Source organism: Indicator indicator, chromosome 26, assembly GCF_027791375.1.
Source record: "Indicator indicator isolate 239-I01 chromosome 26, UM_Iind_1.1, whole genome shotgun sequence".
Lineage (NCBI taxonomy): Eukaryota > Metazoa > Chordata > Aves > Piciformes > Indicatoridae > Indicator > Indicator indicator.
In genome coordinates, this window is record NC_072035.1 from 1,894,655 (window position 1) to 1,917,274 (window position 22,620).

The window sequence follows — 22,620 nt, forward strand, 5'->3', positions numbered from 1 at the left end:
GTTCCTGACTCCTGTCTTGCTCTAGATTTCCTCACTTGCTGTGGAGTGGGACCGTGCTGAAGACTATGCTGGATATTCTGCAGACGCTGTCACTGTCTCTCAGTGCAGTAAGTTCCCTTTTCAGTAATGCTCTTGGGGAAATCAAGTTTATGTTTCTGGCTTTGTTTCACACACTTGATATTTGGGTGATTTTTTGCTTTGCTTTGCATTTATTTAGTAATTATGGTGGAACTTGTTCCTAATATCCAACCTAAATCTTCCCTAATTGCAAACCATTGTCCCTCATCCTGTCACTGCAGGCCTTTGCAAACAGTCCCTCTGCAGCCCTTTCGTACCTCCTTTCAGGTATTGGCAAGCTGCTGTTAGGTCTCCCTGGAGCCTTTTCTTCTCCAGGCTGAACACCCCCAGCTTCCTCAGCCTGTATCCATAGCAGATGTGCTCCAGCCTCCTGATCATCTTTGTGGCCTTCTCTGGACCCTCTCCATCACATCTATGTCCTTCCTGTGTTGAGGGCTCTATAGCTGGACACAGCGCTCCAGATAGGGTCTCAGCAGAGCAGAGGGGCAGAAATCACCTCTCTCCCTCTGCTGCCCACACTGATTTTGAAGCAGGCTCCCGGGAACTGTATCATTTGAAAGAAAAATTTGCTGGTTTTTTTGGTTTGTATACTTTTTATGCATTCTGGTTGTCATTTTTTTCCCAAATCTATGAATGCCTATCCTTTTTTTTAAAATTTATTTATTCCATATTTGTATTTTTTTAAGATGGAAATGCTTGGTAAAGTTTTATTTTTGTACTAAATGTCAAGGTTGTGGGCTTCTCACATTATTTAAACTGAAAACTAAACTGGAATAAAAAAAATTCTTGGAGCTGTTCAGGTTGACTTTGAGAGCAAGTATTAGCAAAAAAGTTTAGTAAATCAGATTTCAGTTTGAGGAGAGTGCTGCTTGTACGGTCCATGTTAAGTGACCTTTAGTTTTACCTTATTGACAATTCATAATTGTTTCTGTTTAGGACATTCACAAGGACCAACCATACTATGATATCCCTGATGCACCTTATAGAATAACTGTCCCTGACACACATGAGGCCAGAGAGGTAAGCAACCCTCCTTGATTTATCAAACAACAAAATAATGCCTGATTATTTTTTGTTTGTTTTAAGCCAAGGAGACAATTTAATGAGCTCCTCCGAATGGTCCTTTTTGAAAGGTGACTTTCCTGGGGAAGGTTTTTCTAGTACCAAATGACACTTGCTATTTACATTTTTTTCCTCATTCTTCTTATTATTTGACTTGGAGCCTAAGAGTTATTTGTTTCTAAGGGTACATTTAATTGTTACAGAAAATTTTAATGGTATCAAGTTGCTGCAACTTGTCTTACACTCCATGTTATTTAATAACACCAGTGAAACTAGTGCCTCTTATTTAATATCCTGTGTTGTATTGATTGTTCTGATGCTTTCTAATTCTAGAGCATAGTCAAGGATTTTGCTGCACGCTGTGGGATGATTCTGCAAGAAGCAATGAAGTGGGCTCCCTCAGTTACAAAATCTCATCTTCAGGTAATGAGCCTGCTTCCATGAAATAATTTGCTCTTTGCAGATCATAGAGTGTCTCAGGTTGGAAGAGACCTCTGAGATCATCTCCTCCAACCTCCCCACCATGGGCAGGGGTAGGGGTGCCTCTCAACTAGACTCAGCTGCTCAAGTCTTCATCCAACCTGGCGCTGAACACCCCTAGGAAGGAGGCATCCACAACCTCCTTTAACAAAATGGAACCAGTCTTGCTCTCTATGTATTAGGAGAACATTCAGAGTTTCTTGTAGCCAGAGGAGCAGTGCCTAATGTGAAGACAGTCTGTTTATCAGGAGGTCTGTTTGTAATTCAGGTTTCTGGTAGTTTGCAATGATACAACATTTATGAACTGCCTTGTTTTGAAACACACAGTCCTTTTTCACCCAGCTCATGATTGATTGATTGATTGATTTGATTGCTGTATTTTTTGCAGGAGTACCTAAACAAACATCAGAACTGGGTCTCAGGTCTGTCCCAGCACACAGGACTGGCTATGGCTACAGAAAGCGTTTTGCACTTCGCAGGCTACAACAGGCAGAACACCACTCTGGGCGTGAGTTTGGGGCACAATCCTTGCTTGGTTGTCTGTCAGCTGTGTAGCTGTCATGTTGATTTTGTAACATTCAGTATAACCATATAACGCAGATTCCCAACCCACTGTTGTCATAGCAGTTGAATGTCACTCAGGTGCCTTATTTCTTCCCATCTCAAATCAGGGTTTCTGCCAGTCATCTTGTTTTCAAAAACACTGAAAAGTAAAATGGTCCAAAGAAAGAAACAAATCTGTATCTGGTCCTGTTTAAGAGGTTTCTATATATAATTCTTAATGCTTTGAAACAAGTAGGACTGAAATGAGCTGCTTTCTAGGATAGTGGCATAGCTTAACAGTGTTCTGATCAGGGCCCTCCTGCATGTCAACCAAGTGCCAAAAGCTCTTTCAGAAAGCTTTTAGATGGCTAGCAGTTTGGATTTTATGTCCAAGATGTGTAATAAGAGACTCAAAAGTTTCTCTATTGCTGAGCTGAGCTAGGCATTAGCAGAACTGAAACAGAGCATTGCAGGAGTGCTGAATTTTTGACCTTTTCCTGGCCTCATATTAAATATAAGAAATTCATTGCACAATATAATGAATCATCAATCTTGTTGTTTGTTTATTTGTTTTTGAGGAAAAACCTCTGAGGCCCGAACCCCTGAGTGCTCCTGCAAAGGGAGAGATGGATTATTAGTGTACTTCTTCAAGATGAGAAAAAAATATTTCAGCGAGGTGCTGCATGGAGAGGGCAGAACCAATCACATCTACTCATCTGTCATCTTCCTTACCTCTTCATGAGAAGGGAGGAGCCGTCCCAGAGATTCTGTCGTTTTTATGCCTTTCCAAAAGTCTACAGAAATCAGTGTACCCAGTTTGAAATCTGGATATGATCAGTGCTCAGTTTCTTAGATAATTTGTATCAGTTCAGGTGCTGTTACACCTAAGAGTCATGATACTGTTTATTAGCATAAAGAATAAAACATTTGTGAATGTCTGACAAGCAGTTGGGTGTGAGCTCAAACACTTCTGTGGTCTGCTCGTAGGCAACCCAGCTAACTGAAAGACCAACTTGCGTGAAGAAGGACTACTCCAACTTCATGGCTTCTCTGAACCTGCGCAACCGCTATGCAGGGGAGGTAAGTGCAGGCTTTCTCTTGAGTGTGGAGTGTCCAGGAGCTCTGACATGGCTTTTCAGGGTCCCTTCCTACCGAATTTATTGCATGGCCCAATGTTATTTTGAGCACAAACATCAAAGTTGAATCCCTTCAAGATAAAGGGCTTCATTTTCCTGGTTATTAAACAGATGATTTACTGTTGGTCTTGCAGAAAGTTCATAGCAATGACCAGGGGGCTGGAGCACCTCTGCTATGAGGACAGGCTGCAGGAGCTGGGAGTGTTCAGCCTGGAGAAGAGAAGGCTATGGAGAGACCTGATATTTGCCTTCCAGTACCTAAGTGGGCCTACAAGAGGCTGCAGAGGGACTATTTACAAAGGCCTGCAGTGATAGGATGAGGGGCAATGGTTTGAAATTGGAGAAGCACAGATTTAGATTGGATGTTAGGAACAAGTTCTGCACTATGAGGGTGGTGGAACACTGCAACAGGTTGCCCAGGGAGGTAGTTGACGCCCCATCCCTGAAGACATTCTAGGTCAGGCTTGAGAAGGCTTTGAGCCACCTGATCTAGTGGAGGATGTCTCTGCTGACAGCAGGGGGGTTGGACTGGATGACCTCTGGAGGTCCCTTCAACCCAACCCATTCTATGATTTAGTTTGGCACTAGCAAAAGACATCTTTTTGGAGTTCCTTATTCAGCATATGACCCAATTCCAAACTAGATTCTCCAAAGTGCTGTTCTCTGTTGAAAAACCCATTATATTTTACAGGTTTCTGGAATGATTCAGTTCTCAAATGCTACAGGACGAACATCTGACCTGAATAAACTGATGGTCAAAGAGCTGAATGATGCTCTTGAATCAGGCCACACTCAATTCTACACCCAGGCCATGTTTAAATTGACTGCACTGCTAATAAGCAGCAAAGGTAATGAAAAACAAATGGGAGCTCTGCTCTCTGGCTGTGAATGCCAAGGGTAATAAACCACAATAGCTATTTGTATACAAACCCAGGGTGCACCCACTTGGAGAAAAAACCATGGCTGAGTTTTTTCAATTAGCTCATAGTGGGGAACAGCCTTCTTAAACTAGAAGCTATTTATTAGGGATTGATTATTACATACTGTGCACAGCAATTTCATGCTGATGTGAAAGGCATTTATTTATCTTGGAGAAATCTGAGTGGAGGTTTGTTTTCAGACTGTGATCCCCAGCTCCTTCATCATCTGTGTTGGGGCCCCCTGCGAATGTTCAATGAACATGGCATGGAAACAGCAATTGCTTGCTGGGAGTGGCTGCTTGCTGCCAAGAATGGGATAGAAGTGCCGGTAAGAAGCTCTTTAACAACTCTTTCCCTGCCCCTGCAAGTTGGGAAGAGAGAAGAATTTGAAAAGTTCACAGCTCTTGTGAATCTGTGTCTAGGAAGGATGGTAAATCACTTTTGCCTGTCAGGAAATCTCAGTTTGTGTATTCTTGGAAGCATGAGACCCCTTGCAAAGTGGACTGTGGGAATTGGATCTTTCTCAGCAGCAGGAATGATTTGGCAAAGGAAATCTGTTAGGATCTCCACTGCACCATTTACTTTGCTGCTGAGATGCTTGAGCTGCTCATGAATCAGGTTATGGACTGCCACAATTTATAGAATGGTGTTTTAAAACAAATAGAAATCAATGTCCCTGCTTATTAGTCAGAGCCTCTGGTACCTGACTTTGCAACCTTGCATTAAAAATAGGCTTTTAAGTGTCCTTATATTGTAAGAGGCTAAAGCAGCTGTATTTTGTGAGGTAGGGATGAGTCTGAAGGTAATAAAGCAACTCTGTGTAGTGTGGTGACAGCCCACACACAGCTGCCTCTGGTAACTGCTGCAGTTGGTGGGCACTGTGTGGATAATCATCCGTCTCAGCTTCCTCGGGTCAGTTTACATCCACATTTCAGTGGGTAACTTCTTAAGCATTAGTTTCCATTTTTTCTCTTAGGTTTCTGGGGGATTTCTTTGTCTCTTATCAAAGAGATCAGATAAGGACCTTTTGTTGCTGGGCCTCCTGTCTACCAGAGAATCCTGCTCCCTAGAGCAAGTTCAGCAAGAGTGAATGATGTGCCATTTATATTGTGTGTGTGCTCAGGGGCTAGAGTGTGGCCTGCAGCACATGGGAACATGCAGTGCACTTCGTCTCTGCTGTCCTGCTGTTGGAGGCAGTAACCCTCAGCAGAGAAGGGAGAATGACCAGCACCAGATGATTGAACACTTTGGTCTCCTCCACAAAATACAACCCTTTGTCTGCTGTTGCCTTTAGTCTTTTGGTTGCTAGCTGGACTTCTGGAGGAGTTTTTTCTTCCCTTTGGAATTTAGGATATGAAAGAAATGTTTTCTTTCGGATAGGATGCACCACCTGTCTCTGCCTCTCCATAAACACTGCAGTGAATTTGGATTAACATCCCAGATTCTTGTGTATGCTGTGGAGGAAGACAATGCTTTCTGTATGAGAGGTGCTCCTCAAACAAGAAACACTTGAAACTAGCACTGCTGTTGTCTTCCTGTTTGCAGTTCATGCGGGAAATGGCAGGAGCCTGGCAGATGACAGTGGAGCAGAAAGTTGGCCTCTTTTCTGCTGAACAGAAAGAAGCAGATCCATTAGCAGCCTCAGAAGAGAGCCAGCCGAGGCCTTGCCCACCAGAGGTGACCCCACATTACATCTGGATAGAGGTGTGTAGTTGTGAGCATCCCAAGTATGGTAGCACTGCAGTGAGGCTGTGATTGGTCTGCACTGTTCCTTGCCATGACTCAGGCAGGGAGTGGAGTCACTGTGGTGGGTGACCTGATCTAGATGAGGATGTCCCTGCTCACTGCAGGGGGCTTGGACTTAGATGACCTTTAGAGGTTTCTTTCAACCCAAGCAATTCTGTGGTTGTCCTTCTGCCTCAAAGCTCAGGAGACACTCTTTTAGATGAACATGATAACTGAGGGGGAGGAAGGTGTTTGAAACAGAGGAGATGGAGATTTGTTGAGATAAAAAGGGTCAGAGGAAGCATGGCCTGTCTGTCTCTCTTTCTCAGTTTTTGGTGCAGAGGTTCGAAATAGCCAAATACTGCAGTTCTGACCAAATAGAGATCTTCTCCAGCCTGCTCCAGCGCTCTCTGTCCCTGAACATTGGAGGGGCAAAAGGCAGTTTGAATCGGCACGTGGCGGCCATTGGACCCCGATTTAAGTGAGTAGCATTTGTTTTGCCGTTGGTGGAAGAAATGAGGTAATAGAGGGGTGGGAGAAAGAGAGAAAGAAAAAAAAAAAAAAAAGACCCTAAACACTAAATGTCTTTGGCTTCAAGTGGTGAAAATTCCTTTAAAAGCCTGGATGATGCCTTCAAAGCTAGCTTTAGCCTGAAAGTTGGTTTTGGTGCTTCAGAAAACTTGATGTGGTGATTTCTTAGAGTGAATTGCCCATGTCATGGATCCAGTCAGTGTAGCTGTTGGGAATAACTTTGCTGCATCAGTTTTCACCTTCTGTGACTTGAAGGCTTCAACTTTCTGTGGCTCAGTAGTCACAGCTTTAGGAACAGACTGATGAAAATGAAAATGGTTTGCCAAGAGCTCTGAATCAGATACTTTGCAAAGAGTTGAACGGAGCTGCAGCTGGAGCTGTGCTTTGTGTGGTGTTGTATTGGTCACCATTTTGGGAATGACAAACTTCATTCTCTGTTTTGTTTATTAGGTTACTGACTCTGGGGTTGTCTTTGCTGCATGCTGATGTGGTTCCAAATGCGACTATTCGAAATGTTCTGAGAGAGAAGATTTATTCCACTGCCTTTGATTATTTCAGGTACTTCGCAGCTACTCACTGAAAGGGGGAGGGGGTGATTTTCTGAACATTCTATGAAACTTCAGAGCAGCAGCTGTCTTGCTCTTTGAAGGTGTCCCTACCCATGGCAGGGGGGGTTGGAACTAGATGATCATTAAGGTCCCTTCCAGCCCACATCATTCAGTCATTTTAGTGATGTATCTTCCTTCTTTACTTTTTCACCCATTTTAACAAACCCTTTCCTTTCTTTGTGCTGTTCTGTGATTCATAAACCATTTCAAAGAGGCTCAGATCTAAGTTCCATTTTTTTATGTGCAGTTTATAAAGGAGTACCTTTCACGAATCTTTCGGTTCTTTCCTTATCTGCAAGTTTATTCAGTGCTCCAAACTGTACCTTGGAGTTGTAAGATGTAAAGAATTGTTGCTACAGAGCATGTGGCTGAAACGCAGCTGTTTGGGAAATACATCCACCTCGAATCTGCTGATTTCAGTGCTGGACATGGGCACACAGAAGAGGTGTAATGGGTAGGAGGGTCTGAATGTGAAGCAGGCAGTCAGAAAACTAAATTTTAGATGAATCAAAGATGCTGACAGACTGCTGCTTAATTTTATAAAAGGCAGTTTGTACTCTTCAGCCAGACAGAATAAAGCAGATTTGGGTCAGAATAATAAAGAACAGGTTCTTTACTATGAGAGTGGTGGAACACTGGAACAGGTTGCCCAGGGAGGTGGTTGGGCCCCCATCCCTGGAGATATTCAAGGTGAGGCTTGACAGGACTCTGGGCAACCTGATCTAGTGGAGAATGTTCCTGCTTACTGCAGAGGGGGTTGGACTGGCTGACCTTTGGAGGTCGCTTCCAACCCAGAGCATTCTATGATACTATGATTAGATTTGTGTGGGATTTGTTTCTCTTTCCTAATACATTCAACTTTACATTATCTGTGTGATTTCTTGAAGTTGTCCCTCCAAGTTCCCTACACAAGGGGAGAAGAGGCTTCGTGAGGATATCAGCATATTGATCAAGTTTTGGACAGCCATGTTCTCAGACAAGAAGTACCTGACAGCCAGCCAACTTGTGCCACCTGGTGAGTTCCTTTAAGTGCTGGTTCCAAAGCCTCTTGTTTCGTTGATTGGATTCCACATCAGATCTGTGCTCTGTTGTTAGATAATCAAGACACCAGGAGCAACTTGGATATCAATGTCGGATCTCGGCAACAAGCTACCCAAGGATGGATAAACACTTACCCTTTGTCCAGTGGCATGTCAACTATATCCAAAAAATCAGGTAGCTTTTCAATTGTAATCAGCTGGGTGCATATTTTATGCAGATACTGCTTAAAGTCAATATAGACCTTTAGCATTGGCCTCCTGTTCTTCTGGCAGGGTATTTAGTTTCCAGTGCCAGATGGTGGACATGAGGCTGGAAAAGTCACACTGGTAGGAAACAGCAAAGTTCTGAAATAACCTGGTGTTTTGGTAGAGTATTGGCTCTGGAGTGCAGGAGGAGTAGGAGTGGAGGGCAAGATGTATTGGAATCCTATAAGGAGATAGTTTGTGAAGCCATGCCCCCAGTGATTTTTCAGGGCAACAGAGTGACATTAGATTGCAGGCTATGGTTTTGTACAGCTTTTCTTTTTGAGTAGGCTGTCATGTTTCTGAAGGAAATGCAATCCTGGCTATAAATTGATATCCCTGTTGTAGGCTGCTGTAGTCCATGTGGTCAGAGAACAGCTGTACATTGAGGAGCTGCAGTGGTGACTTTCTGCAGTGACTCTGATCTAAAGTTACAAATGTCCTGTGGTTATTCAGTTCTTCAGGGTTACTGATGTCAGGTCTGGGCAGTTTGAAAGTACCATTGGAACATACAGAACAAAAGCCACTGAAAATGGATTTTTTATCTCTTTTTCCAGGAATGTCTAAGAAGACAAACAGAGGCACACAGCTGCACAAGTACTACATGAAGCGAAGAACACTACTGCTCTCATTGCTGGTGGGCCACCAGAAGAATGGGGAAACCTGGGGGTCCTGGTGGACAGAAGGATGCCCATGAGCCAGCAATGTGCCCAAGAAGGCCAATGGCATCCTGGGCTGGATTAGAAGGGCTGTGGTTAGTAGGTCAGAGAGGTTCTCCTCCCCTTCTACTCTGCCCTGCTGAAGCTGCATCTGGAACTTGGGGTCCAGTTGTGGGCCCCTCAGTTCAAGAAGGAGCTCAGGGAACTGCCTGAGAGAGTCCAACGCAGAGCCACAACGCTGCTGAAGGCAGTGGAACATCTCCCTCTGAGAACAGGCTGAGGGAGCTGGGGTTCTTTAGCTTGGAGCAGAGGAGTCTGAGGGGTGCCCTCATTCCTGTTGATAAAGATGTGCAGGGCAGTGTCAAGAAGATGGAGCCAGGCTCTGCTCAGGGATATCCAATGGTAGGACAAAGGGGCAGTGAGTGCAAGCTGGAGCAGAGGAGGTGCCACAGGAACAGAAGGGAAAAGTTTTTCACTGTGAAGGTGCTGCAGCCCTGGAGCAGGCTGCCCAGAGAGGCTGTGAAGTCTCCTTCTCTGGAGACATTCAAAACCTGTCTGGTTGTGTTCCTGTGTGACCTACCCTAGGGGGTCTTGCTCTGGCAGGGGGGTTGGACTGGATGATCTCTGGAGGTCCCTTCCAATCACTGCCATTCTGTGAATTTGGGAGTGTTTGTCTTCTTCCAGAAGCACATTTTTGTTAATGTTCCTCCTTTCCTCAGGCCACTGAGATTGAGCGCTTGATTACCTGGTACAACCCTCTGTCTGCCCCGGAACTAGAACTGGATCAGACTGGAGAGAGCAGCGTAGCAAACTGGAGGTCTAAGTATATCAGTCTTAGTGAGAAGCAGTGGAAGGATAATGTCAATCTGGCTTGGAGCATCTCTCCTCATCTCGCTGTACAGCTGCCTACAAGGTGAGATATTCCCCAAGAAAGAACTTCTGTAATTCCTGCTGCCTTACAAGTTGTGTGAGTACTGATGCCACTTGCTCCTGTTTACAGCCCCCTTGAATACTTCTGCAGCTGATTGAGACCTTTGAAATTAAAAGAACTAAATTACTTCGTATACTTAGTTGGCTCAGGCTCTGGTAGAGCCCAGCCACCTGTTCTTCAGTAATGCTTAGATGGTGTTTTGTTAGCAACCATCACATGTGAGTTTTAATTTCCTTGAACCCATTAGCAGGGATAGCATTAAACAGTGCTGCTGCGAGTGCCATGGAATGAGCTGTTCTGGCTAGACATCAGCATGTACTTTAATAAGTAGTATAGGAAAATCAGCATAGTTGGCTCTGGAAGGGGAAGGAAATTCTTTCCCCCTTACAGCAGTGATAGTTTTTGCCAAGTAGAGTTCTGCAGGCTGCTTTCTGTAGAAGCCCAGAGAGTATATTTCAGCCAAGGATCCAGCAGTGGGCTAAAATACTATCCTAGTGCTCTATACAAAAGCACTGGATGAGGACCAGTTGTTCCTGGATCCTCTTTTGACATCATGTTGGTCTCTCAGCGTGCATCATTTCAGAGCTGGACTGTTTGTTTATTAAGCGTATACTTCTTTTGTCCTCATCTTCGCAGAGAGAGATGAGGCTGTCAGAATTGTGATGAAAGGATGAGGGGGAGCAGCTTTAAGCTTGAGGAGGGGAGATGTAGACTGGAAATTACAAAGAATTTTTTTCCAGTGGGGATGGTGAGACACTGGGACAGGTTGCTCAGGGAGGTCATGGATGCCCCCTCCATGGAGGTGTTCAAGGCCAGGGTGGATGAGGCCTTGAGCAACCTGGGCTGGTGGGAGGTGTCCCTGTCTATGGTGAGGGTATTGGAACTAGATGATCTTCAAGGTCTCTTCCAACCTAGACCAATTTATGAATCTATGAATTTTCTATTCCTGTTTCTACTTAGATTTAAGAACACTGAAGCTATTGGAACAGAAGTGACTCGTCTGGTTCGGCTGGACCCAGGAGCTGTTAGTGATGTTCCTGAAGCAATAAAGGTACTTCAGAGCATTTCTACCCTTACAAGTCCCATTATGCCCATTTCATCCAGGTCTACTGGAAAACAGAGTCTTTACTTAACACAAGGTATATTCTAGTGCTGGGCCTAGCTGTGTAGGAAAGACAGAACAGCTAATGGAAACAGGGTGCTGAGGCAAGAATCACAGTCACAGGAGTAGGTGGCTAGTTAGCTACACATACGTCTTGTTCCTGGGTATGTTCTCAGCACACACAAACATCTCCAAACTCCCTGTTTGCAGTGCAGCCACCATTTCTTTTTCTTTGGCATAATGTGTAATAAGACCACTGGTGAGTGCTGCTGCTGCTGAAATGATTTCTGTATGTCAGGAGCCAAAGCTGTTCAGATGGAGGAGACTCTTGAAGCTGATCTGCAGTGAAGCACTCTAATCATGTGAGGGACAGCTTTGTCAGAGCTTCATATTCCACACATCAGCTGTAAAATAGGAAAACTGAACCTTCTTTGAGTCTTACAAAAGGGCTTGTCCTTTCTTCTTTCTCCCTATGCTAGAATTCCTGTCTTGTGCTTTTAGTAACTTGACTTCAGTAACTTCATCTGGTGATCTGGGAGGTGAGGCAATTCCAAATTGTTAGATTTCTATAGAGAAAATAAATGCTTTAGATAAAACAGATGTGGTAAAATGTAGCATGTCTTGCTTCCCCTGCTGTAGGAAGCTTGATAATTGCACTGCTGTCTGATGTCTATTACCTGGATGTTATGGGGTGCTCTGAACTCCTCACCTATCTTGACCTGCTTTTCAGTACCTGGTTACCTGGCATACCATCGATGCTGATGCACCTGAGCTCAGCCATGTGCTGTGCTGGGCACCAACAGATCCACCAACCGGCCTTTCTTATTTTTCAAGCATGTATCCACCTCATCCTCTAACAGCTCAGTACGGGGTTAAAGTTCTGCGTTCTTTTCCTCCGGTAAGTTGAGTTCCAAGACAGCATTAACACCCCAAGTGAAGTTATGGCCTTAGTCACTGTGGCCACAGGCATCATGTTAGGGGAAGAAAAGTTAGAGTTGGCTGTCCCACCTAATGGAGCAGGTCCAGAGGAGGGCTATGAAATGATCAGGGGGCTGGAGCACATCTGCTGTGAGGACAGGCTGAGGGAGCTGGGGGTGTTCAGCCTGGAGAAGAGAAGGCTCTGGGGAGACCTTAGAGCAGTCTTCCAGTACCTGAAGGGAGCTATGAGAAGGCTGCACAGGGACTGTTTGCAACGGCCTGCAGTGAGAGGACAAGGGGCAATGGTTTGAAATGAGAGAAGAGTAGATTTAGGCTGGATGTTAGCAACAATTTCTGCCCCATGAGGGTGGTGGAACACTGCAACAGGTTGTCCAGGGAGGTAGCTGGGGCCCCATCCCTGGAGATCTTCAAGGTGAGGCTCAACAAAGTTCTGAGCAATCTGATCTAGTGGAGGGTGTCCCTGCTGACAGCAGGGGAGTTGGACTGAATGACCTTTGGAGGTCCCTTCCAACCCAAACCCATTCTATGACTGGCTCATGTGCTTGCAACTTTTTTGTTGTAACTCACACTAAGATGAATTCTTCAGGATGCTCTGCTATAGTTGTCCCTTTCAAACCTTGTCTCAGTGGAAAGGTGTTCCTTCTAAAGCAGCAGAAGGCTGGGGTTTAACTCTTGTCAAAGGTGTAAAATTCATCATTAAGAATATTTTTGAGGGGAGTAACTGGGCAGAAAATTAGCTTTATTTGAGTAAGTGCCATATATACAGTTTAAAATAAAGAGGCAGTGGTACTTTGTTCATCACCTAACTAAAGGATGCTTCTCTCCATGTGACCTACCTTCACTTTTCAGCTGCTAAAACAATCCTAATAAACCCCCTGCACTCTCCTCTCTTTCAGGATGCCATTTTATTCTACATTCCACAGATCGTGCAGGCACTTCGGTACGACAAGGTGAGGATGGCAAAACAAAGCAGGTCTTAAAGCAGCTTTGAGACTTAAAGAATACAAATCAGATAAAAATTTAAACTTAATGCTGCCTAATTGTTATAAACTTATGTCTCTAACACACAGAAGAAAAAAAATGTCTGTAGAGGCTGGCTTGCTTTGGTTACACCTCTTTTATGTGCAGGTAAACTGGAGGCTAGGTTACGCAACCGTGAGGAAAAATATTTTGATGGGAAGCCTCAGATGAGAACTCTGTCTGAATAAAGGTTTTAAAAACCTGCAGGAGACAGGCAATCATGAAATTAAATCACTGTCCCTAATCATTTTGCTGTGGAGTTAACAGAGAAGATATCTAGAAGAGAAGGCTCCAGGGAGACCTAATAGCAGCCTTGCAGTACCTGAAGGGAACTACAAGAAGGCTGCATGGGAACTGTTTGCAAAGGCCTGCAGTGGCAGGATGAGGGGCAGTGGTTTGAAATGAGAGAAGAGCAGATTTAGACTGGATGTTAGCAACAGGTTCTGCACCATGAGGGTGCTGCAACACTACAACAGGTTTCCCAGGGAAGGTAGTTGAGGCCCCATCCCTGTAGTATTGAGTCTGCTAGAGTGGTGATGATCTTTGACTTGAACTGGACTCGGTCTGGTTGCAGATGGGTTATGTTAGAGAATACATCCTGTGGGCAGCTGCCAAATCCCAACTCTTGGCTCACCAGTTCATCTGGAACATGAAAACTAATATCTACCTGGATGAAGAAGGACACCAAAAAGATCGTGAGTGCTTTCAAATGAAATCAACCTTGACTCCTTTCCTTGTTTCAGTTCAGTCTAAATCTCCTTCCTGCTTCCCTCTTGGCAGGAAGAATCCTTTTAGCTAGGAACTTCTCTTTCATTTGTGGAAGTGGAGCCCATTCTGTAGAAGGGTAGAAGTTACCTGCTGTAGTAGCAGCTGAGAGAATGCCTCCAGAGAGACGCAGAAGTGTTTGCATCAGTTCCTTCTTTCGAGCGCTGCCCGAAGGGGGCTGTTTGCATCACATATATCATTTAGTTTTCTGAAATAAGCTTCCCTTTCACATGCAGCTGACATTGGAGAACTTCTGGAGCAGCTAGTGGAGGAGATAACTGGTTCATTATCTGGGCCTGCCAAGGAGTTCTACCAGCGGGAATTTGACTTCTTTAATAAAATCACCAACGTTTCAGCCATTATCAAGTGAGTGCTGGACTTCAGAACTGTGCTGTTTGGGGGCCTGCTGGTCTGTTAATTACCACTGTCCTGATTAAAAGGCTAAGTCACTTGCAGGGGTATTGGGATAGTGGTTTCAGGAAAAAAAGAGTTAATGATTTATGTGATAAGAAATGAAATTTTATTTATTTATCTTTCTTAAATGTAACTTAAAAGTTGCAAAGTCTCCTCTTACTTTGACTTTTAGGGATAATACCTCTTTGTTAGGATATGTGGAATTTAACTTCTGTAAAGCTTGCCAGTGGATGGCAGCAGCTCAGCACACAAACTCTTAAGTGTGATTTGGTTGCATATTTTTAAAGAATTCTCTGCTATATGGAAATATTTGAAAGCCATATAAAATGTATATCCTGGAACATACCTCATTTGAAACAAAGCTTTGCCAAGCCACCAGTGTCAGGGCATCAGGCTAAAGGCCACTGACATCACAGAAGCACGAGGATGAGAAGAGTGCTGGAGGACCTCTCCTGTGAAGACTGAGAGAGTTGGGGCTGTTCAGTCTGGAGAAGAAAAGGCTCCAAGGAGACCTTACTGTGGCTTTCCACTATTGGAAGGGGGCTACAGGAAAGCTGGTGAGGGACTTTTTAGGGTGTCAGGTAGGGATAGGACTGGGGGAAATGGAGCAAAACTAGAAATGGGTAGATTCAGATTCGATGTTAGGAAGAAATTCTTCCTCTATGAGGGTGGTGAGACACTGGAACAGGTTGCCTGCGGAGGCAGTAGAAGCCTCATCCCTGGAGGTTTTTAAGGTCAGGCTGGATGTGACTCTGAGCAACCTGCTCAGAGGTGTCCCTGCCCTTGGCAGAGGGGTTGGATCTACATGATCCTTGAGGTCCCTTCCAACCCTAACAATTCTATGATTCTGTTGTTCTAAATATTTGGTGCCTTCTCTGTGTTTTAATCAGTAGGATGAGTTCAAAGAGGTTAGGATCTGATTATCTTGGTGTTTAGAATGAAATCTATCCACTGTTAGTATGAAGTCATAATTAAGCACCAGGTAGTAACTGTGCTTTGCAAGCACTGCATTTTACACCCCAGCTTGAAAATGAATGTTTGTGCATCTCCAGTGTCCTGCAGCCATACCAAGCATGTGAACAAATCAGGCACGTAGGCGTTTTGTGACTTTGGCCTTTTCCACTTAGCAATATTCTTAATTCTAAGAGAATTTCTACAAGAGAAAATGACGCTCCTGTAACTATAGCAGTGCTTACAGAGGGGTTTGAGATGCTCAGATGTCTGTACAAGGAAGAGTTTCATATCTTTCTCTCACATCTCTTATGCTGTTTGAGTTTGTCAACAACCTGTATGTCAAATCAGTGTTAAATCTATGAAGGAAAGGCTTTAACCTTTGTTAAGACAGCAAATGTACTAGTCAGGTACTGAGTCTGAAAGTTCTCTAGAAGGGCTGTGCTAAGAGATCTTTGTCATTACAGGAGGAAACGTTTTTAGTAAAGGTAGCATAAATTTGAAACAAATTTGAGTCTAGGATATAGAAGAATATATGGAATGCAGGTAAAAAATAAATACATTCCTCTTTCTAGGCCATTCCCTAAAGGAGATGAAAGGAAAAAAGCTTGTTTGAGTGCTCTGTCTGAGGTGAAAGTGCAGCCTGGTAAGAAGTGATTTGATGGTATCATGCAGTGGGCTGTTTGCATTCCACATCAGGACTGTATTTTCTGCAAGCAAACCTAAACATTTCTGCAAATGGCAGCTTTCTGCTTCTGATGTTGGTAGTGATCTGTTTTTCTAGTGTAGCTGGATTGGTTTTCTCTTCAAACAATTCCAATATTTTTACCCATCAAACAATATCTATAGGGAGTAGCAAAACTTGCCCAAGAGCAAGCATGGATAAAAGCAGAAGCTCTTTTTCCTTGGCCACCTTCTCTTTTTTTCAAGATGAGGCACTCTTGAGAAGATATCTCAAGAGTGAAGCCATGTCCAGATCCTTTCATTCTCTTTTTTCTCCCATCAGGCATTCCCCTGACACATGGTTGTCTGAAAGTCCTTACACCCCTTGAATGTATATTTTTCCCAGTCTGAATCTCCTTTTTCCAGTGGAATTTGATGAAAGCTTTCCCTGATCCCTGTCTTAACAGGTCTCAATTCTCCTACCACATGTGCTGGTTGCTTAGGCACCTCCCTAGTGCACTGTGACATGCTGCCACATCTTATTAGGGACTACTGCAGGACAAGTCCTGTCTGTCCATTTCTGTGGTACAGATTCTGCAGTATTAGCTCAAAACTCTGTTCTGTTCCTTCCTGGCCATCACGCACTAACGCAAAGGAGGCTGCAGCCTTTGTACCTTACAGGCTGTCATCTCCAGTTGGTCTGTGACATTTTGTTGAAGTCAGAACTATGCACAGAAGTTACAGGCATGTCACTGACTCTCACAGCAGCCAAAGGATTCTTTCTCACCTCTCTGCTCCACTTTGCAGGCTGCTACCTGCCCAGCAATCCTGAGGCTATTGTTCTGGACATAGATTACAAATCTGGAACTCCTATGCAGAGGTACCCTGCTCTTGTTCTCTTCTCCCATTAAGTTAATTAATGATATTTAGATATTTGTGTAGAAATTCTTGTCTGGCTAACTTTCACTCATCATCATCTTTTGGTTTTACTACCATTTAGTGCAGCAAAAGCACCCTACCTGGCCAAATTTAAAGTGAAACGATGTGGAGTTAGTGAGCTTGAAAAAGAAGGTAAGTAACTGCATCTTAATCATTGACACTACTAATTAAGAGTCAGCAATTCTCCTAACACTGCCTGCCTTTAGTGACCTGTATTGCTCCAGTACAACTGTCTCCATGTTGAACTTCATCTGCAGTGATTCAGCTTGGAAATAAAGAATCAAAGGAAGTGAGAAGGAAAGCCTGAAAATTTAAATCCCTTCCTCCCTCCCCCCTCACTTTCAATGTCCCAGGAAGCAAGCCACAGAGGTATCTTGAAGACATTTTACCCAGTTACTTTAGACTAACATAAATTGCTTACCTTTGCCTGGTTGTCAGACTGTACCACGCTCTGAGGTTTGGCAGTTAGTTCTCAGAAATGCTGTGGGATGCTCTAGCTGAATGCAATTCAGGCCTTCCTCTGGTAAATCAGGAACACACTTTGGAGGTGGTTTGCTGCTGACCTGGCAGTGCTGGGATAAGGGTTGGACTTGATGACCTTAAAGGTTTCCTCCAACCTAAATGATTCTGTGAGTCAGTGATGTGTCTTACAGCATCCAGCTTGCAAGGCAGAAAGATCCATAGTACACCTGCAGGGAAATGTTGTGGGTTTGAGTGCAGAGGCCTTGTCACAATAAAAGTTACTGATCAAAGTCCATGTCTGGATTCTGTTTGTACTCTTCTTGCAGGTCTGCGCTGTCGTTCTGATTCCATAGATGAAAGTGCAGAGGAAGGGGTGGACAGCAAGAAAATCTGCTGGCAGGCAGCCATCTTCAAAGTGGGCGACGACTGCAGACAGGTACTAAGCTATCAGGCTTTGCACTTAGAGAGGACAGATTTGCAGGTGGCAGTAATGAGGAAGAGAACAATTTTAGCCTAGAAATGTTTTTCCTTGGAATTTTGAGCCTCTCCAGTAGTTATGGACTGAGGGAGGGAAGTGGGAAATTCTGATTTGGAAACTAAAGGCGTCTTTTCAACACAGTTCCCATTATTTAACATTCTTTTTCAGAGTTTCAGTAGCTTCCGTATGTTGAGGTCTGATTGGTTTTGGTTTAAGAGGGAATGCTGCCTGTTATCCATGGAGTTACTAGCAGCCCTCTTACCAGAGTGATGGGAAAACATGTTCTTCATAGGTCAGCAGTTGAATCTTCAGTATTGCTTGCTCCCCACTTAAACAGCATTTATCTTCTCCCCTTGTGATGGCCCCCAGAGCCACAGTGCATGCACAAGCACACATCTGCAGACCTGCTGGGGTAACTTAATGCTCACTTCAGAGTTCTTCAGAGCATTTTTGTAACCTTACCTTGTGATCCATCACCCCTGCAATGCTTGTGTAATTTGTTTCTTGTCTGCCAGGACATGTTAGCTTTACAAATCATCGACCTCTTCAAGAACATCTTTCAGCTGGTAGGCCTGGATCTTTTCGTGTTTCCATACAGAGTGGTGGCTACAGCTCCTGGGGTAAGTGAGCAATTAACTGTACTGCTGCACAAAATAGTTCCTCATTAAAAGAGATTTCCTCTTGCAGCACATAAAAATTCCACACTCCAAGGAAATGCTGCCCACATCATTCATGCCAAATATTTGGAGTCCCAACGACAAAAGAGTCTTTCCTCTCCTGCTTCCTGCTTTTCTGAAGCTTTTGGCTCTCAAATTTTGCTGCCTGTGGTTCTTTGTTTGCTGCTTGATTTTTGGGACCACGTTGTGCAAGTCAGCAGGAAGTCACAGAGCTTGTCTTGCCCTGTGTGGAAAGCCTGCAAAACTGGATGGATGTGTTCTGTGAATGAACTAGAAATCCTGCATTCAGTCCTCTATAGACTTCCCCACATTTCATAAGGGAGCTGTCTGACTGCCAAAAGCCATGACCAGGGTATTTGTTGGGAGCATGCTTTGCAGACACGTTTCTCCTCTTGCCCTCAGTGTGGTGTTATTGAGTGCATCCCTGACTGCACGTCCCGGGACCAGCTGGGCCGGCAGACGGACTCGGGGATGTATGACTACTTCACCAGGCAGTATGGAGATGAGTCTACCCTTGCATTCCAGAAGGTAAAACAGCACTTGGCAAGCACAGCAATACCTCAACTGGGAAACATTCTAGCTAGGAGAAATAATGACAAATAATTACTACCCTAGTGCTGTATCTGGTTTCTGATGCTGATAATCACTTTGTAGCCATGAGTAATGTAGCTAAAGAAGTTACTGCAGCTGTAGATGTATGGAGAATGTCATTGGACATTGCTTCAAGCTAACCATGAATGGAAGAGATGAAAAAGCCTCCTTGAGATGTATCTGCTCCTGGGATAGAGGGTTATTAAATTCTCCATGTTTTTCTGATCCATTTTACCTTCCTGTTTGTACAGGCTCGCTATAATTTCATCCGCAGTATGGCTGCCTATAGCCTGCTCCTGTTTCTGCTCCAAATCAAAGACAGACACAATGGCAACATCATGCTGGACAAAAAGGGACACATCATTCATATTGGTCAGTCACATCCATGTTCGGATTTCAGCAGTTACCTTTTCCTTCTGCTGTAGAGTGTTGCTCGTAGAAGACAGTGAGCTCAATCTCCATGCTGATTGCGGAGCTTGCAAACACACAGGGGATGTTTTCATGCCTCTTTAGTTGTGGCTGCATGGTTGTAGTGGATGCTCTCTGGAAATGTAGTTTTGCAAAGTTTTACCAGGTTCAGGAAAAAATATGCACACATATGTACGTGGCTCTGGAGCCCTCAGCATGGGAAGGACGGGGGCCTGATGGAGAGCAGGTTGAGAGGAGGGCCACCAAGATGACAGGGGGCTGGAGCACCTCTGCTACGAGGACAGGCTGAGGGACCTGGGGTTGTTCAACCTGGAGAAGAGAAGGCTCTGGGGAGACCTCAGAGCAGCCTTCCAGTACCTGAAGGGAGCTACAAGAAGGCTGCACAGGAACTGTTTACAAAGGCCTGCAGTGAGAGGACAAGGCAATGGTTTGAAATGAAGAGAAGAGCAAATTTAGGCTGGATGTTAGCAACAATTTCTGCCCCATGAGGGTGGTGGAACACTGCAACAGGTTGCTCAGGAAGGTGGTTGGGGCCCCATCCGTGGAGATCTTCAAGGTGAGGCTCAACAAGGTTCTGAGCAACCTGATCTAGTGGAGGATGTCCCTGTTGACAGCAGGGGAGTTGGACTGAATGACCTTTGGATGTCCCTTCCAACCCAAAGCATTCTATGGTGCTAAGTATGGGTCATGCATGTTATACATCTGCATTCATCATGTGTGTGTATAAATGTACAAGGATATAAATACGTCTTTAGGTTCCTTTCATCACTGTGTGAGTTTGAATTAAATTTGACAAGTAAATTAATGTGAGGCTGTAACCTCTGCTTTAGGTTTGCTTTTCTGGAACTGCACAGATGTTTCAGCAAGGATTTTTGTATTTGATGTAATCATTCTTAAGTCTAGTCTAATGTCATGGTGATGATTCTTTTGTTGGGGTTCTTACACTACATCAAAGCTTTTTTCCAGTTAGAATTGAAACGTTGGTAGAAAAAGTGGGTGTTAATACATGACATCCACCTCTGCTTTCTTCTGTGAGCTTTGACAGCACACAATTAACCAACCAAGTTTATGAGGCAGCTTATCTTTTGTGCACAGATTTTGGATTCATGTTTGAAAGCTCACCTGGTGGAAATCTGGGCTGGGAGCCTGACATTAAGCTGACTGATGAGATGGTGATGATAATGGGAGGCAAAATGGAAGCAACTCCGTTCAAATGGTTCATGGAGATGTGTGTCAGAGGCTATTTGGCAGTCAGGTGAGGTGTTCTTAACTGCTCGAAAGAGAAAGTGCTTGCGTGCCACAACCGGATGAGGAGATAAATAAAAATAAACATTTGTCTGTAGGGGGTCTGAGCCTGTCAGACTGTTCTGATACATCTTGGATCTTGGAAATAACTTCATCCTGCAGTTTGACAGCCTGTCTCTGTGAGGTTTTCCTGTTCCTATGTTAGATTTGAAAATTTCATGTCTTGTAACCAATGTATAAATGTGATATTGACCACATTTCCTGAAACCATTTAGCATGCTGCTGAAGCTTTGCAGTAAGAAACTGCAGGAGAGCAAACCAGTTCCTTCTTTTCCCAGACAGGACAATCACGTTCATCACTGTTTCAGTTAGAGTTAATTAGGTAGGGATGTGCAAAAACTGCTGCAGTTTTCTGTTGTGAAGTGTGCAGGGGTTTTGTAGCTCAGCTCTTCAGCTGTGATTGACAGCCAGGCACTGCAAAGATGGCAGGTTCACCTTCTGGCATGCCAAGCATGGGTTTGCTTTTACGCTAATAAAGCCCTAATAAATACACTACACTACACTACACTAATAGGAGCACTAATAAATCAGTATGGAGAGAGTGCTGCGTGTGCCTAGGTGGAGGATACTACAGTAGATAAAAGCTCCTACTACCAGGAGTAGAAAGTATTGTTGATGTTATCTTACAGAGTCAAAGTTTCTTCAGCCCCACAAGGGGCTGTCTTGGAGCCAAGATCAGTTTGGTTCCTTGATGGGGAGCAGACCAGAGAAAGTTCCATGTCAAGGCAAAAATGTAACCCAAGTAGCAGAGTAATAGTTTGGTAGGAAATTAATGCCCTAAGTGGGAGGAGAGAGGCTAAGATGGTGTAGCAAAGAATTACATGAGGTAATTAGGAATGAGAAGTAATCTGTTAGTGTGGTATTGCTGGTTTCAGCCTTCTGTACTGTTTGGATGCACTGATTCACCTGTCTGGTGCCAAAGAAACATTGTTTGCTGAAGCATTGCTCTGTGTAATCCTCCTCGAGCCCCTTCATCTTGCAGCATTCCCAGGAGGTTCAACACCAAGCAGTGAGGTGTAATGAAAATGACAGATTGCAGGCAATGGTGGAGCTCCACCAGCAAACATAAAAGGATGAGATGTGCTGATTTAATTACAGCAAAAGGTGTGAGCCAGCTCCTTGAGCTTCTCAGCCTGCCTGCTTTACCTGCCAAGGCTGCAGGAGTTTGAGGGCTGTAACCTTGTTGTCCTCTCTTTCTTCAGGCCTTACATGGATGCTGTGGTCTCGCTGGTTACCTTGATGTTGGATACAGGGCTGCCCTGCTTCCGAGGGCAGACAATCAAGCTGTTGAAGTAAGTTAGCATATGCATGAGCTAGAGAACCTTCCTGTGTTCTTCACAGGCTGTGCCCTGCAGCTCAAGGGCACTACAAAGGTATTTTAAAAGCAGCAGCTGCCTAGAAAGAGGAATCTGCTGTTCCTAGAGCTGCTGCTGAACTGAGGAACTCCACAGCCTCCCTCTCCACTGACAGCAAGGGCTAATTAAAACATGAGATAATTTGTATGAGGAAGTCTCACAAGCAGGAGATACTTGCAGCAAGTGCAATCAACAGCTGGCTAAGCTTGTGCAAAGACACCTTCTTGCCATGCTCAGGGGAACCTCACTGACCTTGCTCTTCTTTTTTGCAATTTTCTGCATATAGGCACAGGTTCAGCCCCAACATGACCGAAAGGGAGGCTGCAACTTTCATCATCAAGATCATCCAGAATTGTTTCCTCAGCAACAGGTTTGGCACCCATGCATGTCTTCTCTCTGTGGCCAAAGGAAAGTCAGCAAGCTGCGAGCAGAGTTTTATCAGTCAGATACTGAGCGTTTTTGAGTTGTTGGTACTGAGATAACGCAGGATAGCAGCAGCTTTGCTTCTGAACATGCTGCATCTCCACACTTTGATGCTGGCAGGAAGGCTAATGCCCAGGCTGCTCAAATAGCA

At 44.3% G+C, this 22,620-nt stretch overlaps 1 protein-coding gene across 1 annotated transcript in view; it reads left to right on the forward strand.

Annotated features, from left to right (window-relative positions):
- PI4KA (phosphatidylinositol 4-kinase alpha) overlaps window positions 1-22,620 on the forward strand; it is a 62,924-nt gene that overhangs the window by 38,929 nt on the left and 1,375 nt on the right. The window contains exons 27-55 of the mRNA XM_054392729.1: window positions 26-107; window positions 1,015-1,098; window positions 1,474-1,563; window positions 2,009-2,128; window positions 3,151-3,243; window positions 3,991-4,147; window positions 4,420-4,547; window positions 5,765-5,923; window positions 6,274-6,425; window positions 6,926-7,033; window positions 7,971-8,098; window positions 8,179-8,298; window positions 8,924-9,003; window positions 9,745-9,938; window positions 10,917-11,007; window positions 11,789-11,956; window positions 12,894-12,947; window positions 13,592-13,712; window positions 14,019-14,148; window positions 15,723-15,793; window positions 16,618-16,690; window positions 16,811-16,881; window positions 17,538-17,647; window positions 18,205-18,309; window positions 18,769-18,894; window positions 19,209-19,329; window positions 20,482-20,641; window positions 21,894-21,983; window positions 22,333-22,416. Of these exons, the coding sequence (XP_054248704.1) occupies window positions 26-107; window positions 1,015-1,098; window positions 1,474-1,563; window positions 2,009-2,128; window positions 3,151-3,243; window positions 3,991-4,147; window positions 4,420-4,547; window positions 5,765-5,923; window positions 6,274-6,425; window positions 6,926-7,033; window positions 7,971-8,098; window positions 8,179-8,298; window positions 8,924-9,003; window positions 9,745-9,938; window positions 10,917-11,007; window positions 11,789-11,956; window positions 12,894-12,947; window positions 13,592-13,712; window positions 14,019-14,148; window positions 15,723-15,793; window positions 16,618-16,690; window positions 16,811-16,881; window positions 17,538-17,647; window positions 18,205-18,309; window positions 18,769-18,894; window positions 19,209-19,329; window positions 20,482-20,641; window positions 21,894-21,983; window positions 22,333-22,416 (3,270 nt within the window). The remainder of the gene's footprint in view (window positions 1-25; window positions 108-1,014; window positions 1,099-1,473; window positions 1,564-2,008; window positions 2,129-3,150; window positions 3,244-3,990; window positions 4,148-4,419; window positions 4,548-5,764; window positions 5,924-6,273; window positions 6,426-6,925; window positions 7,034-7,970; window positions 8,099-8,178; window positions 8,299-8,923; window positions 9,004-9,744; window positions 9,939-10,916; window positions 11,008-11,788; window positions 11,957-12,893; window positions 12,948-13,591; window positions 13,713-14,018; window positions 14,149-15,722; window positions 15,794-16,617; window positions 16,691-16,810; window positions 16,882-17,537; window positions 17,648-18,204; window positions 18,310-18,768; window positions 18,895-19,208; window positions 19,330-20,481; window positions 20,642-21,893; window positions 21,984-22,332; window positions 22,417-22,620) is intronic.